At 41.5% G+C, this 19,197-nt stretch overlaps 1 protein-coding gene across 2 annotated transcripts in view; it reads right to left on the bottom strand.

The window, feature by feature from the left end:
* The window catches only part of RTEL1 (regulator of telomere elongation helicase 1), a 49,962-nt gene that overhangs the window by 8,873 nt on the left and 21,892 nt on the right, over window positions 1-19,197 (bottom strand). For both annotated transcript variants that reach the window (XM_074919980.1, XM_074919979.1), the window contains exons 20-32: window positions 18,114-18,199; window positions 17,296-17,373; window positions 16,488-16,565; window positions 14,423-14,566; window positions 13,495-13,610; window positions 12,605-12,728; window positions 11,358-11,508; window positions 9,590-9,744; window positions 6,470-6,565; window positions 4,322-4,532; window positions 2,986-3,123; window positions 2,351-2,467; window positions 244-486 (exon numbers count right to left, since the gene is read on the bottom strand). In XM_074919980.1, the coding sequence (XP_074776081.1) occupies window positions 244-486; window positions 2,351-2,467; window positions 2,986-3,123; window positions 4,322-4,532; window positions 6,470-6,565; window positions 9,590-9,744; window positions 11,358-11,508; window positions 12,605-12,728; window positions 13,495-13,610; window positions 14,423-14,566; window positions 16,488-16,565; window positions 17,296-17,373; window positions 18,114-18,199 (1,737 nt within the window). The remainder of the gene's footprint in view (window positions 1-243; window positions 487-2,350; window positions 2,468-2,985; window positions 3,124-4,321; window positions 4,533-6,469; window positions 6,566-9,589; window positions 9,745-11,357; window positions 11,509-12,604; window positions 12,729-13,494; window positions 13,611-14,422; window positions 14,567-16,487; window positions 16,566-17,295; window positions 17,374-18,113; window positions 18,200-19,197) is intronic.

A 19,197-nucleotide genomic window follows, 5' to 3' on the forward strand; every position in this document is an offset into this window, starting at 1 on the left:
CATAACCTTGACATTTTTTGCTCTCTGAATGATTCATTTAAACACATTTTTCCTGCTGCTCGATTTATTTGCTTTGCTAAACTGGGAGATGGGAGGACTGAAGTTTACCAACGCTAACAGTTTTTCCTAAAAGGGGAAAATTTGCAAACTAATGACCAGTGAAAGGTTATTGTTCACGTCAGATCACAACACCCACGTCTTATTTTCAATTAAAGGAGAGGGATTTAGACAAGAAACCCTTACTTTGTAGGAGATGAAAGTCTTCTGGCCTCTCAGTGGTGAGGGCTGCTATCACTGCTATCATGGCATCATAGTTATCTGTCTTCTTGTAAGCTAACAAGGCTTCATAGAACCGGCTGTAAGCGCTTTTGTCCAGAGCCCTTTTCACATCGTTGAGGTAGGTAGTCCTGAGGACCTGGTGGTGATCTCTCCTAGAGCTCGAAGCTTGTTCAGTGTCTCTCCTTACAGCTTGACTGGTGTTCTGCCCTGAGAGACAAAGAACACACGTGAGCAGGGCTTGGGGAGGGACAATCAGGTCACTCTTTTGTACCGACCGCTCTTTTCATTAAAGTAGTCCAGGAACCCCTTTCTGAAAGTGGTGAAGGCCTGCAGAGCCACACGCCTCCCCCTGGCACAGCCTTGGGCAGAGCCAAGACCTGCTCCTGGAAATGGCAACTGAGCACAAATGTATTCTGGGGATTGCTTTTAGCATCTCCTGGAGGATTTTTTTTTTATCTTTTAAATGGAGAAATGCGTCAGATGGTCACTAGGGAATGAGAAAAAGGTGACAGAGAAGACACTGTGCATGAAGGTCAGCAATAAATCAGAGTCTGTGCTACACTGAGGGAGCAGAAGCATTTGAAATGGATGGCACAAGCAACTATGCTGGCCTGACACGTGGGCAAGGAAACTGTCAGGGCAATTTTAAAGAACAGATTCCTCACCCCTTATTAATAAAAAGGAGAAAAGGGGTGTATGTGTTTCCCAACAGGAAAACATAGTGTCAAAAATGAATAACTAACCTGAAATAACACACAAGATGGCATGAGAGCCATGCAGGAGCACAACAGAAGGCAAGAGTAGCTGTGAACATCCTGCTAAACTCCAAGTGGACTTGTGTTCAAAATGTCAAGTCTTTCCTCTAAAATGTATTGGAAATCAAAAATTTGTGGTTTGCACACTGCAGGCATGCAAATATGGATGAAGTATATGAAAAGAAACTGATTTAAATTAACCAGCCTCATCTTTTGGTATTTAGATCTTTGTTTTCCACTAAAGAACTTCTAAAGAAGTTAAAGAAAATTATGAAGTTTTAAAAGATAGGCTCGGTTCAATGTTCCAAAAGGGGAAAAACATAGGTGTGAATTTTATAATCAGTATCTTTTATTACGTATCACACAGCTTTCTGACATTTTCACAGGAGCATACCCTACTTAAGGAGTGAGCAAGAGAAATAACACGTGCATTTATTGCTATTATTTTCACAATTATTTTTAGTGGAAACAAGTTTCTGGGAAAAACAAATCTGATGGACCTCAGGACAAAATAATTACCAAAGATTCTGTTTTGTTCAAATGTTCTTAAAAGACAAAACAAAACAGGAAAACAAGTCAAAAGAAACAACATGGCTTCATATATGAAAAGCTTTTAAAGCCTTGCAGGAAACACTGGCCTGTATTTTTATTTCTTCTTTTTTTTTTTTTAAAGAAAAGGATTAGCCTTTGACTATTCTTTACTCTCGAAAAACTTCTAAGCTGTCCAATTATCCTACTCATTTCCTTGTGAGAAATACAAAAAATTCCCAGCTGTTCTCAGGAAAATCTGTAATCAAACAACAACTGAACCTTTGACTTCAAAGATAAATACTGGACAGTACGAGACAAGGGGGGTACATATAGAGATTACGTGCAATTGTGATAATACATTTGCTAGTCTCGGTTTCTGCAGAAAAAACAGACTGGCCACATTACCAGTAACAAAACAGGAACCGTTTTCTTCTTCACACCTGGATTTGCGCTGAGCCAGTCTAAAATTACGTTCCCCAAATGGCTCTTTCAGGAGCCCTGGGTGAACAAAGCCCAGCACTCACCCTTTCCCTCACTGATGTATGCCAGGTCAGTCTCCAGGGCAAGCTTCTGGTGGGTTTGTTTTTTTTTTAATTGGGTTTTGTTCTGTACAATCCTTGCTGAAAATTCCGAATTACCATCACTCCTACCTATGGATAGGGAGCCACTGGGCTAGGTGACCTCAAAAAACATTGGTTCCCACCAGGAGAAGTTACAGTCACTGATGAAATAAAACATAACATGTATTTCCTCGGGATTGGGTTTTTATTGAACATGAAGGGTACCTGCACTATTCAGTCCTGTTGTCAGGTGGAATCCTCCCTGGTTCAAGTGGAGTCCAGGGTTTAGCTGAGCACACGAGTCCTCTGAGAATGATGTTTTTTGCTGACTCTGCTTGTCTTCTGTTAAATCAAACCAGTCTGTTAACAGCGAGCTTAGAGGAGAATGAACACAGAATGGTGCATTTCAAAGCATGCTGAAAACACCTGAAGATGTAGATGTCTTTCTCTGGTAAGAGGGGATGAGCTAACACCTTGCTTTTTTTAGGACTTCATTGTTCCAGGGTTTCAAAAGACTTCACAAGCTCTGCGAGGAAACGATTACCTTCTACTCACAGTTCTGGTGGCACTAGCTGAGTAGCAAAGATATACACAAAGGTTTTAATCCGCAGCCTAGATTCACACTTTAAATAAATCTGTAAAATCCCTTTCTGAAATAAAATTACTAACTACGCAGTAAGTAACGCTCAGGCATCTGCATATGCTCACAGGAAGGCAGGCAAGGGGACCAGGCAGAGCAGAGACTTAGCTCAATACTGATTAAATTAAACTGCCTTTCATTCTCGCAGTTCTGCTCTGCGACCGGGCAGTGTCTGTCAAGGGATACAACTGCCTGCACAGTGCTGAAACAAGCTCCTCACCCATTTTCTTGGCTAGCAGCTCCCTCTCTTTCTGCAGGAGGCTGTGCTCAGGTTTGTAGCCACACCCCACTCCAGTCAGACTGCAACATGCTTCATCAAATTGTTTTTTATGTTGAGGTCGAACAAACTGGTAAAATTCTTCCGTTAGAGAGAAGGAAGAGGAGAGAGAAAGAAAAAAATAAATCAATTCATAACAGGTAATAAATGGCAGGACTTCCAGGTTCGGTAACATGAAGGTAAAAAAAGCGCAGCTAAATAACTTCAAATAAAGATATCATTATCTAATATTTATACAATAAGAACAGAAGTGTCACAAAGGTCAGCTATCATGCAAACTTCCAGCAATAACACTTCCAGTAGGTAATAACTGTAATTTTTTCACGGCAAATATGAAGTAGCTTAACTCTACTTACGAGCTACCTCATAAATCACGGGCCAAAGTATCTGCTAGGCTGATACTTCGGATAACTGATATACTGTTAATTTTACACCTCATCTTACCATAAAATATTTGCCAACCAAAAGCCTAAACGTCAAATGAACTTCAGGTTTCGGGTGCCTGACACTTTTGAAAACTAGACTTGGGCCTTTCAGTATTTTCTCATCTATACGGTAGATCAGCAAACTGGGAAACAAGATTGTGGCTACTATTAGTACTAAGTGCTCATACTAAGCCTCCCATTCCTTAACCTTAAAATTAACCTTTAACAATTTACAAGATGTGTAACTATGCTTTTTTATTTTAGTAGATGAAAAAAAGTCAGAGAAATCTGCCCATTTGCTCACAAGTTGAGGGAAACAAAAATTCAGAGAAAACACTCTGTTAAACTAGAAGAAACGCTGGTGGAAGTCCAGTTCCTGTCAATGCAGTTGTTAAAAGCCAAGAAAATAACCAGCTAAACCAGTAAACTACCCATGCTTGCCCAGATCACTTGCTTTATACTCACCATTATTTAAGTAGAAAATTTCTCTAGATATTCTATCTACTTATTCACTGCTTTAACACTGAACCCTTACAAAGGGTTTGCACAGCCACACTCCTATCTCACCTCCTAAACCCCAGGGAATAAGCTGTACTGCTGTTACGCAAGTTTACACTGACACAAGCTTCTGTGGAATGTGATTTTTTTTTTTTTCATGCCTGTCAAGATGCAGACTAACATATGATAATTAGACTGAAAAGATTTTCTGTGTGATCTGGGAATATCAAGTGATGCACGTTAATGGCTATCATCCTGATTGATCTGGATTTCCAGTCTAAACCACCTCTGAAAATACCCAAGTCTATTTAAAATTTGAAGGTTACATCACAAATATACTAGGGAAGCCATCACACCTCGTAACAAGATATGCTTTTTTTCATCCTCTATAAAGAGAGAGCTCATTTGAGATAACATAGCAGGGAAGTCATCTGTCTTCTTGTAGTGCTGAAGAGCCTTAGAGAAGAGATCATAGTTCTGTTGGCTTAGGGTCTCCTTCACTGTTGCGATGTACAGCGTAGCTCGGGCCTTCTTCGGCTCCGTCAGGTCTGCTTTCTTATCAGCTGCCTGCAAAGCCAGGAAGACTCTTCAGTAAATAGTACAACCTGAGGAGTTACTCCCAATGAATTCAGATGGAAGCAATATATTTACAATTCCGCCAGCACACAGAACAATGAGTGCTTAAAACTAACAGGTTACTCTCTCTTGCAAATATAGTAGTTGCCCCCGTATCCACGTGTTATTTCCCAAAAACCTCAAACACACATCCCCACCCAAAAAACCTGACCAGCTTCAGAGCCACAGAATAAACACAAATCTAACTGGTCTACCTCCTGGAAATGTCCCATTAACTGAAAATCATAAATCTCTGAAGGAGGAGACACAAAGAACGGAGGGTGTTCAAGCATTTTGGCTCCTCCGGGACACTTCTTGAAGACACTATACACACGAGCAAGTTAGATTACTCCCTCGTGTTGGGAAACGTTATTCTACAATCACAAGCAGCAAGGACTTGAAAAAGACTCAAAACAACTTCTCCTTTATGAAAGTGACTGTGCGCTGGAATATGCTCACACACTTCAAACATATAAGCTGTAGAACCCTTGTCCTGTGACTTCGTGACAAAACCCAGCATCAACGGGGCAAACTCTTGAGGGACGAGTATACTGTTAAGTCCTCCAGCTGATTATTGTATCTGTTTCTAAAACATTAATCCCATCTACATCTGTGAGCACCCGTTCCCCCCCAGAAAAGCGATGCTATGCACCTTCTCCGCTGTCAAAACTGACTGCTTCAGAGGAATGTTCCTAGAGAAGGCAGCCAAGTCTCGTTGCACAATTCTATTCTTAGGAGAAGGCTTAATAAGAGAAATGACTTTAACTCCAGACCTTGAGGGCAAGGCTGACTCATGGTGACATCAGGTAGCAACAAACTGCAAAACACAACCTTCTGCAATGAACCTGCTTCTTTTCCTCACACCTTGAATATTATCAGCTTCAGGATCTGTGACTGCTTTCATCAGTTCCGTTTCCTAGGTGACTGGGAGTCTGACAGACAGCACCCAGTTAAGACAGTACCTTGGACAACTACTGCCACACACAATCACCCAGGGGATTCCCATTAATTGATCATGACTCTTAAGCAACTAGCTGCATAATCACAGAATACCAGGTTGGAAGGGACCTCAAGGATCCCCAGGTCCAAACTTTCCTGGCAAAAGCACAGTCTAGACAAGATGGCCCAACACCCTGTCCAGCTGAATCTTAAGAAGTGTCCAGTGTTGGGGAATCCACCACTTCTCTGGGGAGATGATTCCAGGGGCTGATTGTTCTCATTGTGAAAAATGTTCCTCTTATGTCCAATCAGAATCTCCCCAGGAGTAACTTGTACCCATTACCCCTCGTCTTTCCCATGTGACTCCTTGTAAAAAGGGAGGCTCCATCTTCTTTATATATCTCTGTCGATATATATCTATATCTGTCTAATCAGTTAAGTGAGTCTGGAGACAGGGCAAAAAAATAGTGCACAACTGCAAACGTAACGCACAATGACCCACCAGAGGTGGGGTTAGGATGCAATCGCTTACCCGAAGAGAACTGGTCAGTTATAGCCCCTGAGGCTCTACCAGCAGCTGGACTGCACGATCCTGGTAGGTCCCTTCCAACTGAACTATTCTAGTCTATTCTAATCAAAGAGTGACACCACCCACCACACCTGGTCAATAGGAGATGTTCACAAGGTAGTCAATGACAGGAAACAATTTTTTTTTTTTTTTTTTTCACCTAATAGCCCTACCTGGAACTGTGCCTGACTGGGTCTGTGATATCTAGGTTTAAGAAAAAGCATGGCAAAAAAAAGATTTCAGATGTGCGTTGATGAGTATTTATAACTTGGAGAAAAAACATAATTGTTCTGGCATCAGTCATCTGTCTGCCTAGAAATTTCCAATTCTAATTAAAGCAGTCTGCAGATCAAAGGGACAGCACAGACATGGAAACACATACTGTATTGCTGACTAGCTTTATTTTCTTCCTTCCTCCTTTCTGCTCATCTGTTAACCTCTTCTCGTACTGAAGGGAAAGTGTTGACAGACGTTGTGCCTGTGAAGATGAAAAAGAAAAGAAGAAAGGTCCAAAAACCCTGACTTTTCAAAGTTATTGTGTGTTTAATTTAGCCATTTCCAGTAGTAAAGCTTGTTAACCCTGTTTGTGACACCATTCAAGAAAGGGAAACAAGTCAACCTAAATTTTTGCAACAGCCTGAGACACATACATGTTTCTAGAAGATAACCACCTACTGGGCAATTCAGGGAGACCAAACCAGAGAAAAATAAAGACAAAGTTGATCTTGAGGGCTGTTGAGAAAGCAGGTATGTGAAGTGATTTATTTCTTTGGTCTTGTCCAATAAAAGAATTCAACAGCAAGTATGCGATTATCCGTGCAGTTACAGGATAGTGTTGTTCACTTGTGAGAGGAAACAGTGAAATAACGGTACCTCTGTATTCCACTGTGACTTCTCAATGTGTATTCCGATCATAGAGCTTCAGAGTCAAATTAAACTAAAAGAAGACTAAAAATACACCAACCCCATAGCCAATAACCTCAGATTTGCCAGTTTGTAGAGTTGCTGATACTTAGAAATACAACCCTCAGTGCACTCATAATACTGCAAGGATATTGAATTCCAGAGAAGCCTGACCATGATTTAAGTGCACATTTAAATACATTTAAGCATCATGTAAAGGAAGGAAGAATTGGAATAAAGCAGCAAGTCAAACATTTATGATGCATGCAGTAAGTCAGAAAAATAATCAAAAATATCATCTTAATGATGGGTTATGTAAAGGCACCATCTTGAATAGCATGGTCCAGAATTAATAAGGCTTCTGAAAGACAAGTTTCCATAAGGCAAATCTCACAAGGAAAACTGATTAAGGGGAACTGACAAATCATCCTTTAAACGGATTGAGAAACTCTTGTATTTTGATTTTTTTGAGACTACAAAGGCTGCTTTTCTTCTTTTTCACCCCAAGGAAATTTCAGAATGACAGCAGCTTAATTTCCATTAATTAGGAACCAAGGGTACAGTTGTCCCGATCCAATATCAGGGAGGGTTCTTAAACAATCCCGAGAGCAAGATTAAGACACAAACGAGGTCAGATGCTGCATAACCTTATGAACTTTATTTTCTATAACAACTAATAAGAGCGATAGGACAGAGAGGAAAAGAAAGGAAAAGGTCGGAATCCCTAAGCAAGAACACAGTAGAGGCGCAACTAATTACCACCACCACGACCGGGGATCCGGCGATGTTCTGTCGGTCCGATGATGCTCCACGTTCCTGGCTCCGAGTTGGTTCCCCTCTTCTAGTTGGTTTCCCTCTTCAAAGGAGTACACAGTCTGTCTTTTTTATAGTCCCCGTCCCCACAGTTTGTCCGCCCATTTCCACAGGGCTCGTTGTTGTAGGTGCCACCCCGTGGTCCTCCGTGCGCGCATGCCCGGGTGTCCATGGCGGTCGTGCTGGCGAGGGGCCGATCTGTCTCACCGCGGTTTCCCCTCCACCCGGCTCACGCGTAGGCGCAGCTCAATGGGTGTCTCCTCTAGGGCAGATGTGCTTTTCGTTGGGGACTGTGTTTCCTTCAAGATGTGCTCCTTTATGCTGAGTCAGGAAGTGGTCGTCGTGGAGACAGCGATGTTGAGACATACTAAAAGTCCAAAAAGTTCCTTACAACAGCATAACCTTGATAAAATTAAAAATGGTAACACAAATGATGTGATGGATGGTGCAGATTGGTACGAAAGCACATCAACCCCACTGTCAGTCCAAATGCTGATTAGAACCAGCTCAGTACTAGCCCCGGGGTGGGAGCTGGTTCCTTCAGAGGCACTGCATGTCTCGGGACTACGCTCCCCAGATCTCTGGTGCTGGAGATCATGGGTTTAGGTGCAGCACAGGATGACCCCACAGTCCTCTGAAAAAAAGTCACAGATGAGTAGTAATGCCAAATATAGAAAGCAGACACGAGCTGGCGCAGTGCCGCGCCCTTCGGACCATCGACTTCACCGACTTCAGGAAATGCCGAGCAGGGCCAAAAGAAGTGCAGCTGCACTTAACAGATCAGAGCTGAGTGATCCAGTGCCTGGAGACGTGCCAAGCTTTCCAAATAATAATTTCTGGTGTCTGTACCGCGGCAGCCCATAGGTGATGGAGCCAATTTCTCAATCAGCTGCACACAAGTTAAACATTCTTCACTCTTGCTGGTTTCTCCAAGTTTGTACATTCCCTCTGTTCTGTACACGTCTCCATCCATCCCCCTTAGGCCTCCTGAGACATTCCCCAGATACTCCTTACACCTCCACACTTCCCCGAGGAGTTCTTCCCCTAAGCCAAGGGCTCAGGTGTGTTGCAATAGGCATTCCTGGAGTCCACACGGCAGTCAGCAGCCAAACCGAGTCCCCAGGCAGTTTAATATCCCTGCTGATGGCAGCCAGGTGAGGGAACGACCCCCAGCTGCAAGAGGGATTTGGGGAAAGCAAGAAGAACATAGCCTCGTCCCTGACGTATTAAAAATACCAATCCAAGAGGACAGAAGGAACAGCACAGAAGCAGCTTTGATCATCTTAATGCAATAGTGGTTTTTTTTGATTCAGACAAAAAAATATTCCACATGTCTGCAATTTTTGTTCTCAGAAGCAAACCAAAAGATTTTCATCTGAAAGTGCTATCTAATCCATAAACACTCCTCCCACCCTTTAATTCATTATCTGGTCACCTCGAATCTGCTGACACAGATCCCACCCAGGAGGAACTGCACACCTACCAACCTCTCCTGGGAGAGCCCTTTGCTCTCCGGAGAGCGTGGGTAACCGCCAGGAATCTACGTGCTCAGCACCTACAGAGCACAGCACAAGCAGGTACCCGTCGGCCATCTCGTTGAATGTGGCAAGGAAACCCTTTGATTAAGCTTAATTATGAGAACTTGCAGTTACCAGTGCCGACTACGGGGAGTTTTTCCTTGAAAGCGGGTTGAACTGGTACTCTTAAATCAGTACCAAACTCCTTTTGCTTTAGAGACTACAATTTTTACTTACAAGCAAGTACTTTGCCACACCGCTGCCATTACCTTTTCCTCTCCTGACAAGTCACTCTCCTCCTCTGCATCCTCGCTGCCCTTCTCGTTGCGCTCCAACGCATCCAAGAGCCCAGTACATTGTCCTCTAGGCGAGACGAGCTCTTGTTCATATTCCATGCAGAGGCTGGATGCTCCATCTCCATTTACTGGCATCACAACATAATACAGATGACAAATTAACATTCCACATTATTATTTGCATTTTTTTTGGCCTTAGTAATACCTCAAAATTTTTTACACAGCAATCCGCAAAGACGTGTTGGTTTAATCTTCCACATCTTGCAAAATTTCATTATATGACTTGGGAAGATGACTGATTTGGTTAATCACTCCCAAAGTTGCTCAAGAATTTGTTACCACAACCTGGTGGACTTCTCTCAAACTTTTCTTTAAGTGGTGGTTATATTTAGCTTCAAAATAGCTCAGGATCAAGGGAAAAGAAAAAAAAAAACCCAAACAACTTTTCTCCAACAATTGTCTGTGTTTAACTACTTCAGCTTTATAGATTTCCAAAACTGAGTTCCTGCTGAAGAGATTCTGGCTTGAAATAGGATTTATTTTTTAAACAAAACAAGGTGGGTTTTTGTAAAGCCTGCAGTTCTCACAGTATCAATACCTAGAAGACACAGTCACCCTCAGGTCCCAAGAACACATACTCACTAATCAAGATCCAGGTATATTTGGCTTTAAATATAAGAAGCTAGAGCTGCAGGTAGTGTTAAATTAGTATCAGTTTGCTCCTTCTAAAAGGCATTCTCTTCAAAATATATTTCCACTATTTTGCAAAATCATTTCAACAGTCGGTTAACTAAGAAAAGTCACTATTTTGAGAAGAACGGAGTATATTATGCTATAAATTAAAGAGTCAGAGCAAGAAACATTAGCCAAAACTACGATTACAGGTGCAGTTTGATGTTACAGCTAATGCAATGCAACTGAAAAATCTGTGTCGAAGGAGGGACTGCAGCTCCTTTCCTTCACCTCCAGTCGTGTGCTCCAGCCCATTTCTGAGGTGGATCTACCCGTCACATGAACAAAAGGTAAATTAGGTCATTTCCTTGCTCTGCAGTTGCACAATAGATGGATTCAAATCAAGGGAAGGAACATAACCACGCAGTCAGAAATCAAGGGAGAAAGAAGTGGCGGCCAAAGTAATCTCTTTTAATGACATCCTGCGCTCACACTGGCTTAGACGTGATGTGAAATCACCCTCACACTCAGTCATTAACTGGTTTGGAACCACAGTTTGAAACACAACTTCATTGTTCTGTTCCAAAACAAGTGATCTAGAGTGGAGCATTCTGACAGAATATCTGATGGGAGAAATACTTTATTTCTTTGGCATTAGCTCAGCACAAATTTTGAAACACCATTTTGTTCCAAGGACAATGGCCTCTTTCTGCTTTCTTAGTCAGATTACTGTGCAAGAGTCATTTATACGACGGGGTGGAAGAAGGACATATGAAGGTCAGTGCTAGTCAGAACAGACTTCCAGTTCTTATTTTTTAAACTATCTATGATATCCCAAAGTGCTCTTTGTTCTGCAGGCCACTTTTTCAGGTCCCATCTGCACCTCTGCTCTGTAGCTGCACCTGGTTCCTCCATTTTATAATGCTGAGCTAAGTCCCTTCTGATCACTTTTACATCAGCCTTTGAGCTCTCCTTGCTCTCTCTCCCATTCCAGTTTCTCATCTCTCGCCCTTCCTTTTTTTGGTTCATCTTAAAACAAAAAAAGTGTATTGTGAGGACCCAAACCTACCTTTTCTTTTCTTCAAACTGGGAACGTGGTCATCCAAGTTTTTGGCTTTTTTCAGGGAGAGGATTTGCTCAGATGAAGTAGATGGTGCTGAACTGCTTTCACTGAGGGAACCCGCAGAACCAGGAGGGCATTGTGGCAGGGGTGGGGGCATCTGCAAGCAGTTTCCCAAAATAGTACAGTAGGTAAGAAAGCCACTCTTCCACTTCACTCCCTTTGGAACCAAAAATCTCAGCAACCCAGACACCTCCTTCCTCCCAAATAACCCATGACAGCAAGATTGTTACACATTCTGGATTTATGTGCTTTTGAAAAAAGGATCAAATCACTCAGAAGTGATACAGAGAGATGAAGGGTAGTAAGAAGGCTTAGCACTAAGTGACCTGTGTAACAGAAAAAAGGTCATGACCCCACTAAAGAACAACTCGCTTCCTAATTTGGTTCCCTGCAACACAGTTCCTTCAGGCAAAGTACACTGGATTGTGGTTCTTATTTACCATGAAACTCCCATTTATGATCAGAAAAGATCCAGTCATCCGGTATCATCCTTCTGTAACTATTCTGAACAATTTTTATTTGGCTAAAGCATCTTCCAGGAAGTCATCCAAGTCTGTACATGAAATTCTAAGTGATTATTTTAATCTTAATCTCTATTTTGGGGACAAAAGTTTCCCCATTCTGTCTGTCTTCCAGCCCATTTCTTGTTATGGCTTTCTTCAGTCAATTAGAAAGCCTTTTTACCATATAAATTTTTAAATCAAAGAATGTTACTGAGAAAAAGAGCTTCTTAATGCTAAGAGAGAATTCATGTTAGTAGAGATGACCCAGCAGTGAACTGTAACAGTAACTGATGGATCTGTCTCACTCTTTATACTAGTCAGCTTTAATTTAAATTTAAGGGTTTGACTGATTCTTCTGCACGTATACCTTCTCCCTGGGGGTGAGGTAGAAAGCTTTTCGATGCATCAGTTCCACTATTTGCATAACATCCAACGAAAGCTGTGTTTATTTAGGAGAAGCTGGAAAAGGAAGTTATTTCTGTGATCTAACCCAATGAGTTTCCCAGCATGACAACACATCCTGTCCCAGCTCACTCTTGAAGAAAGATGAGGCATATCTCCTTTCCCGTAAAGCTTCCAGTGTTTAGAAGTGACTCCACCACATCTCACACCTGGCTTCGTATTTTCAGTTTCTAACACCATCAGGAAAATCTGGTGGGTTTGTTTTGTTTGGGTTTTTAAGACACTTACAATTTCTTGAGCAACGCGGAAGAAGAGGGAGACGCTTCTGACTGCATGTCCAAAGTTGTCATAAACGTTCACATACGGGCGGACCCACGAAGGCAGCTTGTTCCTTACATCACCAATTGTGAACCTGTGTAGGATTGGAAAAGGAGAGGATTATTTGCCAGGTTGGCCTGCATGAATTAAATGCTACATCAGGGTCCATAAGGACACAGGAGGAGCAGCAAGACAATAGAAGATTGAAACGGTGCAGAAAATATAATGGGGTGATGTCTTCACTCAGGAGAAAAGGGCTTTGCTGATACCATGTACCACGCAATCAGCCAATTCCTACCTTTCATCCATAAAATCTTTAATTGTGCCACTGTAACTGTAGTACTGGACTGATGTGCTCGCTGTCCTCGTGCCTCAGCACTGAGGGCTATCAGTTAAACTTGTTGCCTATTATATACATATAATATTAATGGATATATAATATAGATTATATGGTTTCAGCAGTATAATCTTTCCTCACTTTCATCCTCCTCTCAAACTGCAGTGCTGGCAATTGCTTTCTCAAATGAGAGACGGAGAAAATGCAAATCCCCAAGTTATTACCACATCATTTCCAGCAGCATTACAAACATGAATTCAACAAATTGGCTTATTTTGCGTTAATACCGTTAATCTCTTTCTGCAGCTCCAAGACAGTATATTTTGAGAACAGATGGTAACAATCCAGTTACTTTCTTAAAGTACTGCAATTCTTATATAATCAATTCCATAAGATAGTTTAGTTACTTATGAACTAAACCTTCTCTAAACAGTCACATCAACACGTTTATACACAAAATACCAATACCCATGTTGGGACATAGGATGTTGATGTAGGTTTATGTTCAGAGTCAAGGTTTCACCTGTGGTCACAGAGGAAGATGGCTCCATAGTCTTGGCGGTGCCTGAGGACCCTGCCAATAGCCTGATTGACTGCCCGGGAAGCTTGCTGGCTGTACCACTCACGCCCAGATAAATACTGCAATAAGTGGGAGGAAAAATGAACATTATTTACCAGGTAAAGTGTATTCTCCATGCTGTACAGCCACTATCTCTTTCTAAAGAAATTTAAAAAATATATATCCAATCAGATCTACTGACAAATATCTTAAAATTCCAGCAAAACAAAATACAGGTTGGCTCAAGTATCACACTGAACTTACAGTGCACAGAAAACTCAGGCATTAACATCATATTTGAGGGCCTATTTAATATACGATGCCCTGACAGCCTTGGTAGTACAACAGACTCACCATATTATTTAAGACCTAACAGCTATCCTGTAGGACAAGAAACTAGATTTATAGTGCCATTCATTGTCATGCCTGACAATAGAAAAACAACCCCAAACCCAAGAAAAACAAAACAAAAACCAACCCCAAACCAAACACACACATACTCACCACACCCCCAAATCACAACAAAATTCCTCAAATCAGCCAGCACAGGCAATTCTTCCTGCCCACCCTCTCCCTGGATGAAGTAATTCCCTCAGAAAGATAGCTGGATAAGATGCAAAAAGATTTTGACTGAAACTTTAAATGATGCTATTTTTTTGAGCCTGTATTTGATTGAAACCATGTCACTGGAGACAAGAGTTGGAATGCTTAACATTATTAAAAGAAAAAGGTGATTGTATTCGTGCCAAACTCCTCAGGTTGTTTGACATTTTGATGTTCATGGTCCCATGAGGCTGGGAGGATAACAAAAGCCAAAATCCAGAGAGACAAGAGGGAGAAAGTGGGACACAAACCTGTAGACAGACAACAGTGAAAAGTCGCCCAGCATTACCTGTGCGCCTGCACCACTCCTCCTCATTTCATCCAGGAACTGCATCTTCAAAATGACTCTGGGCTCCATCCGAGGAGGAAACGGAAGCCCGGTAATAATGACTCCTCGTCCATTTATGTCTGCAAAGTCCAGACCTTCACTGGCCTATAAAGACAGCGTTTTCCATCATCAACAGGATTTGAAGTGACATTTCAGAGCAATTCAGCAGTTAATGGCCTTTTTCCTCCATTAAATTAAATCCCTAGCCAAGTGTCGCTTATGACTATGTTATAAATAGTTGCGACTAGATTTTTTGCTTTTATTACCAGGACTTTAAACTTAGTTTTTTTCCTCTAGGAGGCCCTGGACAAAGCATACCTCAGCCAACGCCATTAATGCATGTGTTTTATCCCTGGATAAGCAGAACAGTTGTATTCAGAAGACGTCTTAAATGTTAGTCAGTACCTCTGTTTAAACCTTCCACACCCCAAACATGGTAAGAACACAAAAACCCTTCTCTGACATTAAAAAGGAACAGAGTAATTTCAAAAACAATAGTGGAAAGCTACCAGAAATCTGCTCAGAATCATAGTGTCATATTCACCAGCTGTGCTGCTTCCATCCACTCAAGTATTTGTCACTCATGCCCCCTAGACATGCTCACATCCCACGCTGTGCTGGCAAATCACTTTGGAAATTGAACAAAAATCAGAGCTGAACAGACCAAAAAAAAATTTAGGAGAAAAAAAAAAACCCAAAGTTGGTTTGTTTTTCAGCTCAATCAATTCTTTAATCTCGTTTCCCATGCCAGACAAGCGGCTGCGAGGGAATATAACATCAGGGATGGATGGGCAGGTGGAATGACCAACTCTGCTCAGCTTAAGCCAGCACTAAGAGCAGCATATAATCTGTCTGGAGCTAGGAATCGGGTACTTGGAGCTATGGACATTTTATTTTGGACATAAAGGAAATCCCTCAGGCTAATAAAAGCCGGAGAAAACCAACCTTAGACAAAAAGAAAAAAAAAAATTAAAAAGCCAACAGAAGGAACTTGTCCTTAACCCACTTTTAAAGACACCCCAGGCCTAGACACAGCCAGCAAAAGAACTAGAGCAACTGGGACAGAATCTCCTCTTCATTAAAAGGACTGGGTGTTTTAGGTTTCTTTCAGGGAACAGAGAACCCAAAAAGCCTGCAGGAACCTACTACCAATGTAAAAACTGAGCAACAACCTGCTTCAAGATTTCCCCCTGCAATGGCTGAGAAGAGCCAGTTTTAGAGCTTTTCACAACACGTGTCTTTCGGTTTATCTTCTCAAATACTTCCAGTTTTGCAGTCACACTATTAACCCAGTGACTGCAACAGACTAAGCAGTCTATCCTTCAGCTGCATGGTGGTCCAGAGCACGATCTCTCCACTGACTCTGCTCCTCTCAGGGTAACACACTGCTTTTGGAAGGACAGGGATATTCAGCTGAGTCCCACCCAAAAGGAGCTCCGTCTTCACTGATAAAACAACTGCTTTGGAGACTGGGACTGAAGGTTCAAAAGAAGTTGAATCTTCTTTTGGTAGGCAGTAAGCAGCAGCAAAAATGCTCTAAGAGTAATTTATGATCCTGAAAATACTTCCACTGACAATAATAAATCATCTTATCAGCACTGGGAACTGTAAATGAAAGGCCATCAAGTGCGTTCAGAGGACCTGAGGTTAATGTAAGTTTTTTAAAGCTAATATTTTTGGTTTTCAGCAGTGTTATTCTAACATGTTTGATCACAAGTGTTTCGTTTAGTTCTCCTCCAGAACTGTTGTTCTTATCTAATGGGTTGAGTTTTCGGTGAGCAGCCAACAGGAGATAAGTATGATGCTCATCCCTTTTAAAGAACTCAAAGATGTTTCTGTTCAATAAAAACAGGAATGGGCATATGTAAACTTGACACAATTTTCAAAAGGCCTCAGTGCATCCTACTTTTGTTTTTTTCCACATATAATCAGTCACAGAACAGAAATGCACTGAAATCCAGAATGATGCTTTTTCCATCGATTACATAGTCTGATCTCAGATGAAATAAATTCTCAGTTACGTTACCTTCCCCCGACATACTGCCAAAAAAGCAGCTCCGCTGGACTTTGGACAGACAACTTTATCATAGTATGCACCCATTACCTAAAAGATAAGACTAGTTTAAGCAAGAGCAAAAATAGGATTATCCTTTACATGTGCAGAAATAGAAACCCGCAGTAGCTAAATCTGACTTGCACATTATGATCTAAAATATGATTAATTTGGCTTAGTATAATTTTCTTTACTTTTACTAATTGCAAATGTGAGAAGCCATTTGCTTAGCAAAATCCTTATGTTACTGTGAAATCTAGAATACACCCGAGTAAGCATAAAAGATTGCCAGATACTTCTGATGAGAAGGTAAAACATGGTCTGTCCTGTGTTTCTGCAGATGTTTGAGAGAAACAGGCAGACCAGGAAAGCAAGTCAAAGATCTTAATTTACTCTAAGAATCAAACAGTGGCTATAAACAAAAAAAGACAACACTGCACAATTCCTTTACTCCCCAAGCACGACAAGCTGGCAGAAGTGTCCCGTGGAACATTAAGAGGTGCTGACTGCTGAAGTGGCAGCTTTCTACCATCCTCATTGCTCAGCACAGACAGATGTTGGCCACTGTTACATCGCTGGATGGCAGATGAAGACTGTATCCTGCCCAACAGGCCCAACGAGTAAAGGAATGACGTTTAGAAGAAGTATACTTCAAAGAAACTCTCAGAGTTTTAATTTTATGCTAGGATAAAATTTGAGTGTTTCACACCCAAGCACATCTTAGAGAAGGTATTTGAAGAGTTTCTGAAAATGTTACTGGTATGTAATGCAAGTAATCAACCTCTGCAAAGCTTCCTTTGTTCCTGGGTTCCACAAACATTGGCTTCACTTCTTCTATTCTTTTGGCAATATCATGCTCCTGTTAAACAGACAACGAACACATGAGAAAGGGCTACATGAACATAAGCACATACCAGAAGGGCCCACGAGAAAGGAAATGCTCAGGAGTGGTCACCACAGAGCTCCCCAACACAACCCCTTCCTCTCTTGCCCAAACAGAGGAAGAGGAGGAAGCAGAACCACTCAATCCACCACCCTCAGTGATTCCCTGCGGCTCATGCAACCTGGACCTTGTGCAGACAAGAGACCCGTTTCTTTTCTTCCCGACTTGCAAGTTCCCAACATCCACCCCCCAGAGACCCACAACACCTCTCCCAGCATTCACTTTGAAGGAGAAGGAGCGTTTAAAACAGAAGCAAGTCTCACCAGGGAGACTCAAGTCATGAACACAGCAGTTACAAAAGTTAGTTGTAACAGTTCCAAATTAAAAATAAAGAGAAATGCTCATATTGAGATATTTTTTTTTCCCCTCCAGATCTATAGTTTGGAGGGTTAATAGAGAAGTCTGCTGAAATTAGATGAACTCAATCAGATCAGATGAGATAATGTATTAAGATTCTTTTCAGTTTGTTATCTACAACACTGCATTTCAGTGTATTGTGATCAACATAAGAGAAGCCTGACCTGGGTTTTTACTTTCCAGATTTCATCGTTTACTATTAACAAATAAAATTTAAGGAGTATGGTTAGACAGCATAACTACAAGCTATCCGATGCATGCAACCAAACCACCTAATAAAGGCAGAGCAATTAACATACTCTCCAATATTCCAGGCTCTTATCCATGACAGGATACGATGGGAAGAACACCAACAGCCCGTGGGGTACAACTCGCACCAGGTTACCTGCAACGAGACAGGCAAGTGCACAGCTGAGGGCATTTTCATCTGGGCTGGAGTACACAGGAAAAAATACACTAACAGCACGGGTTCCTTCCAAAAATCTTTTCTGCTTTCTTGACAGGAAGATTCGTGTCTAGAAGTTGCTTCATTTTTTAAACTCTAATCAAGGTATAAACTTTAATACAGATGCCCAACCAGCTTTCTGAAGTGTAGTGTTAACAGGATAAAAGATTGAGCTACACCAACACTACAGATGAAAGAAATAGAGTGTCATTTGCCATATTTCCCCTTGTGACAGTAGGATCTAGTTTTAGATCATTTTGTGCACTGCAGTCTAAACATTCAAAGGAATGAATGAGGTACCACAAGATTGCATTTGAGAGAGTTTTCTACTCAAATAGGATATGCTTTTCTACTCAAGTAGTCTAGACTTTATTGAAAAAAATATTAACCTGGTATTTTGTGAAAGCATTTTCTTAATTTCACCTTTTAGGCCAAGCTGAACACCACGGAGCACTCCCCTCCATTTCCTTCAAACATACCTCAGCCAAGCTACACAAAGGCTCGTTTATTCTGTCCTCATGTGTAAAAATGTCGTAGCTCTATCATGTTTGTAAAACATTACCAAAACAATAAATGCTGATTTAAGGTGGGCTTGACACAGTGTCTTTGGAAATATCACAAGAAATTGCATTGTCTTTTTGTGATCCTTAATTGCTCTGCAAATGATGCTTGGCTGCATCGTTTCTGTGCACTGATTTTCTAGTGTGCTCCTCTTTCTGAGTGTTTAGGAACCATGTTTTTGCCCCAAACACGAACACCTGACAGTAAAAATGAACTCCTAACTTGGAAATATTAGACCAAGGACTGAGACTCATTTTTGTACACAATGACAGCAGCCAGCTGCCTGAGCAAACAGAAGCATAAAAAAACAGACAGCATTTCGATATGCAATGCAATCCTTTACCTTCCTCTGTCTTATTGGGTCTTCTCTGGTATTC

Source organism: Athene noctua, chromosome 16, assembly GCF_965140245.1.
Source record: "Athene noctua chromosome 16, bAthNoc1.hap1.1, whole genome shotgun sequence".
Lineage (NCBI taxonomy): Eukaryota > Metazoa > Chordata > Aves > Strigiformes > Strigidae > Athene > Athene noctua.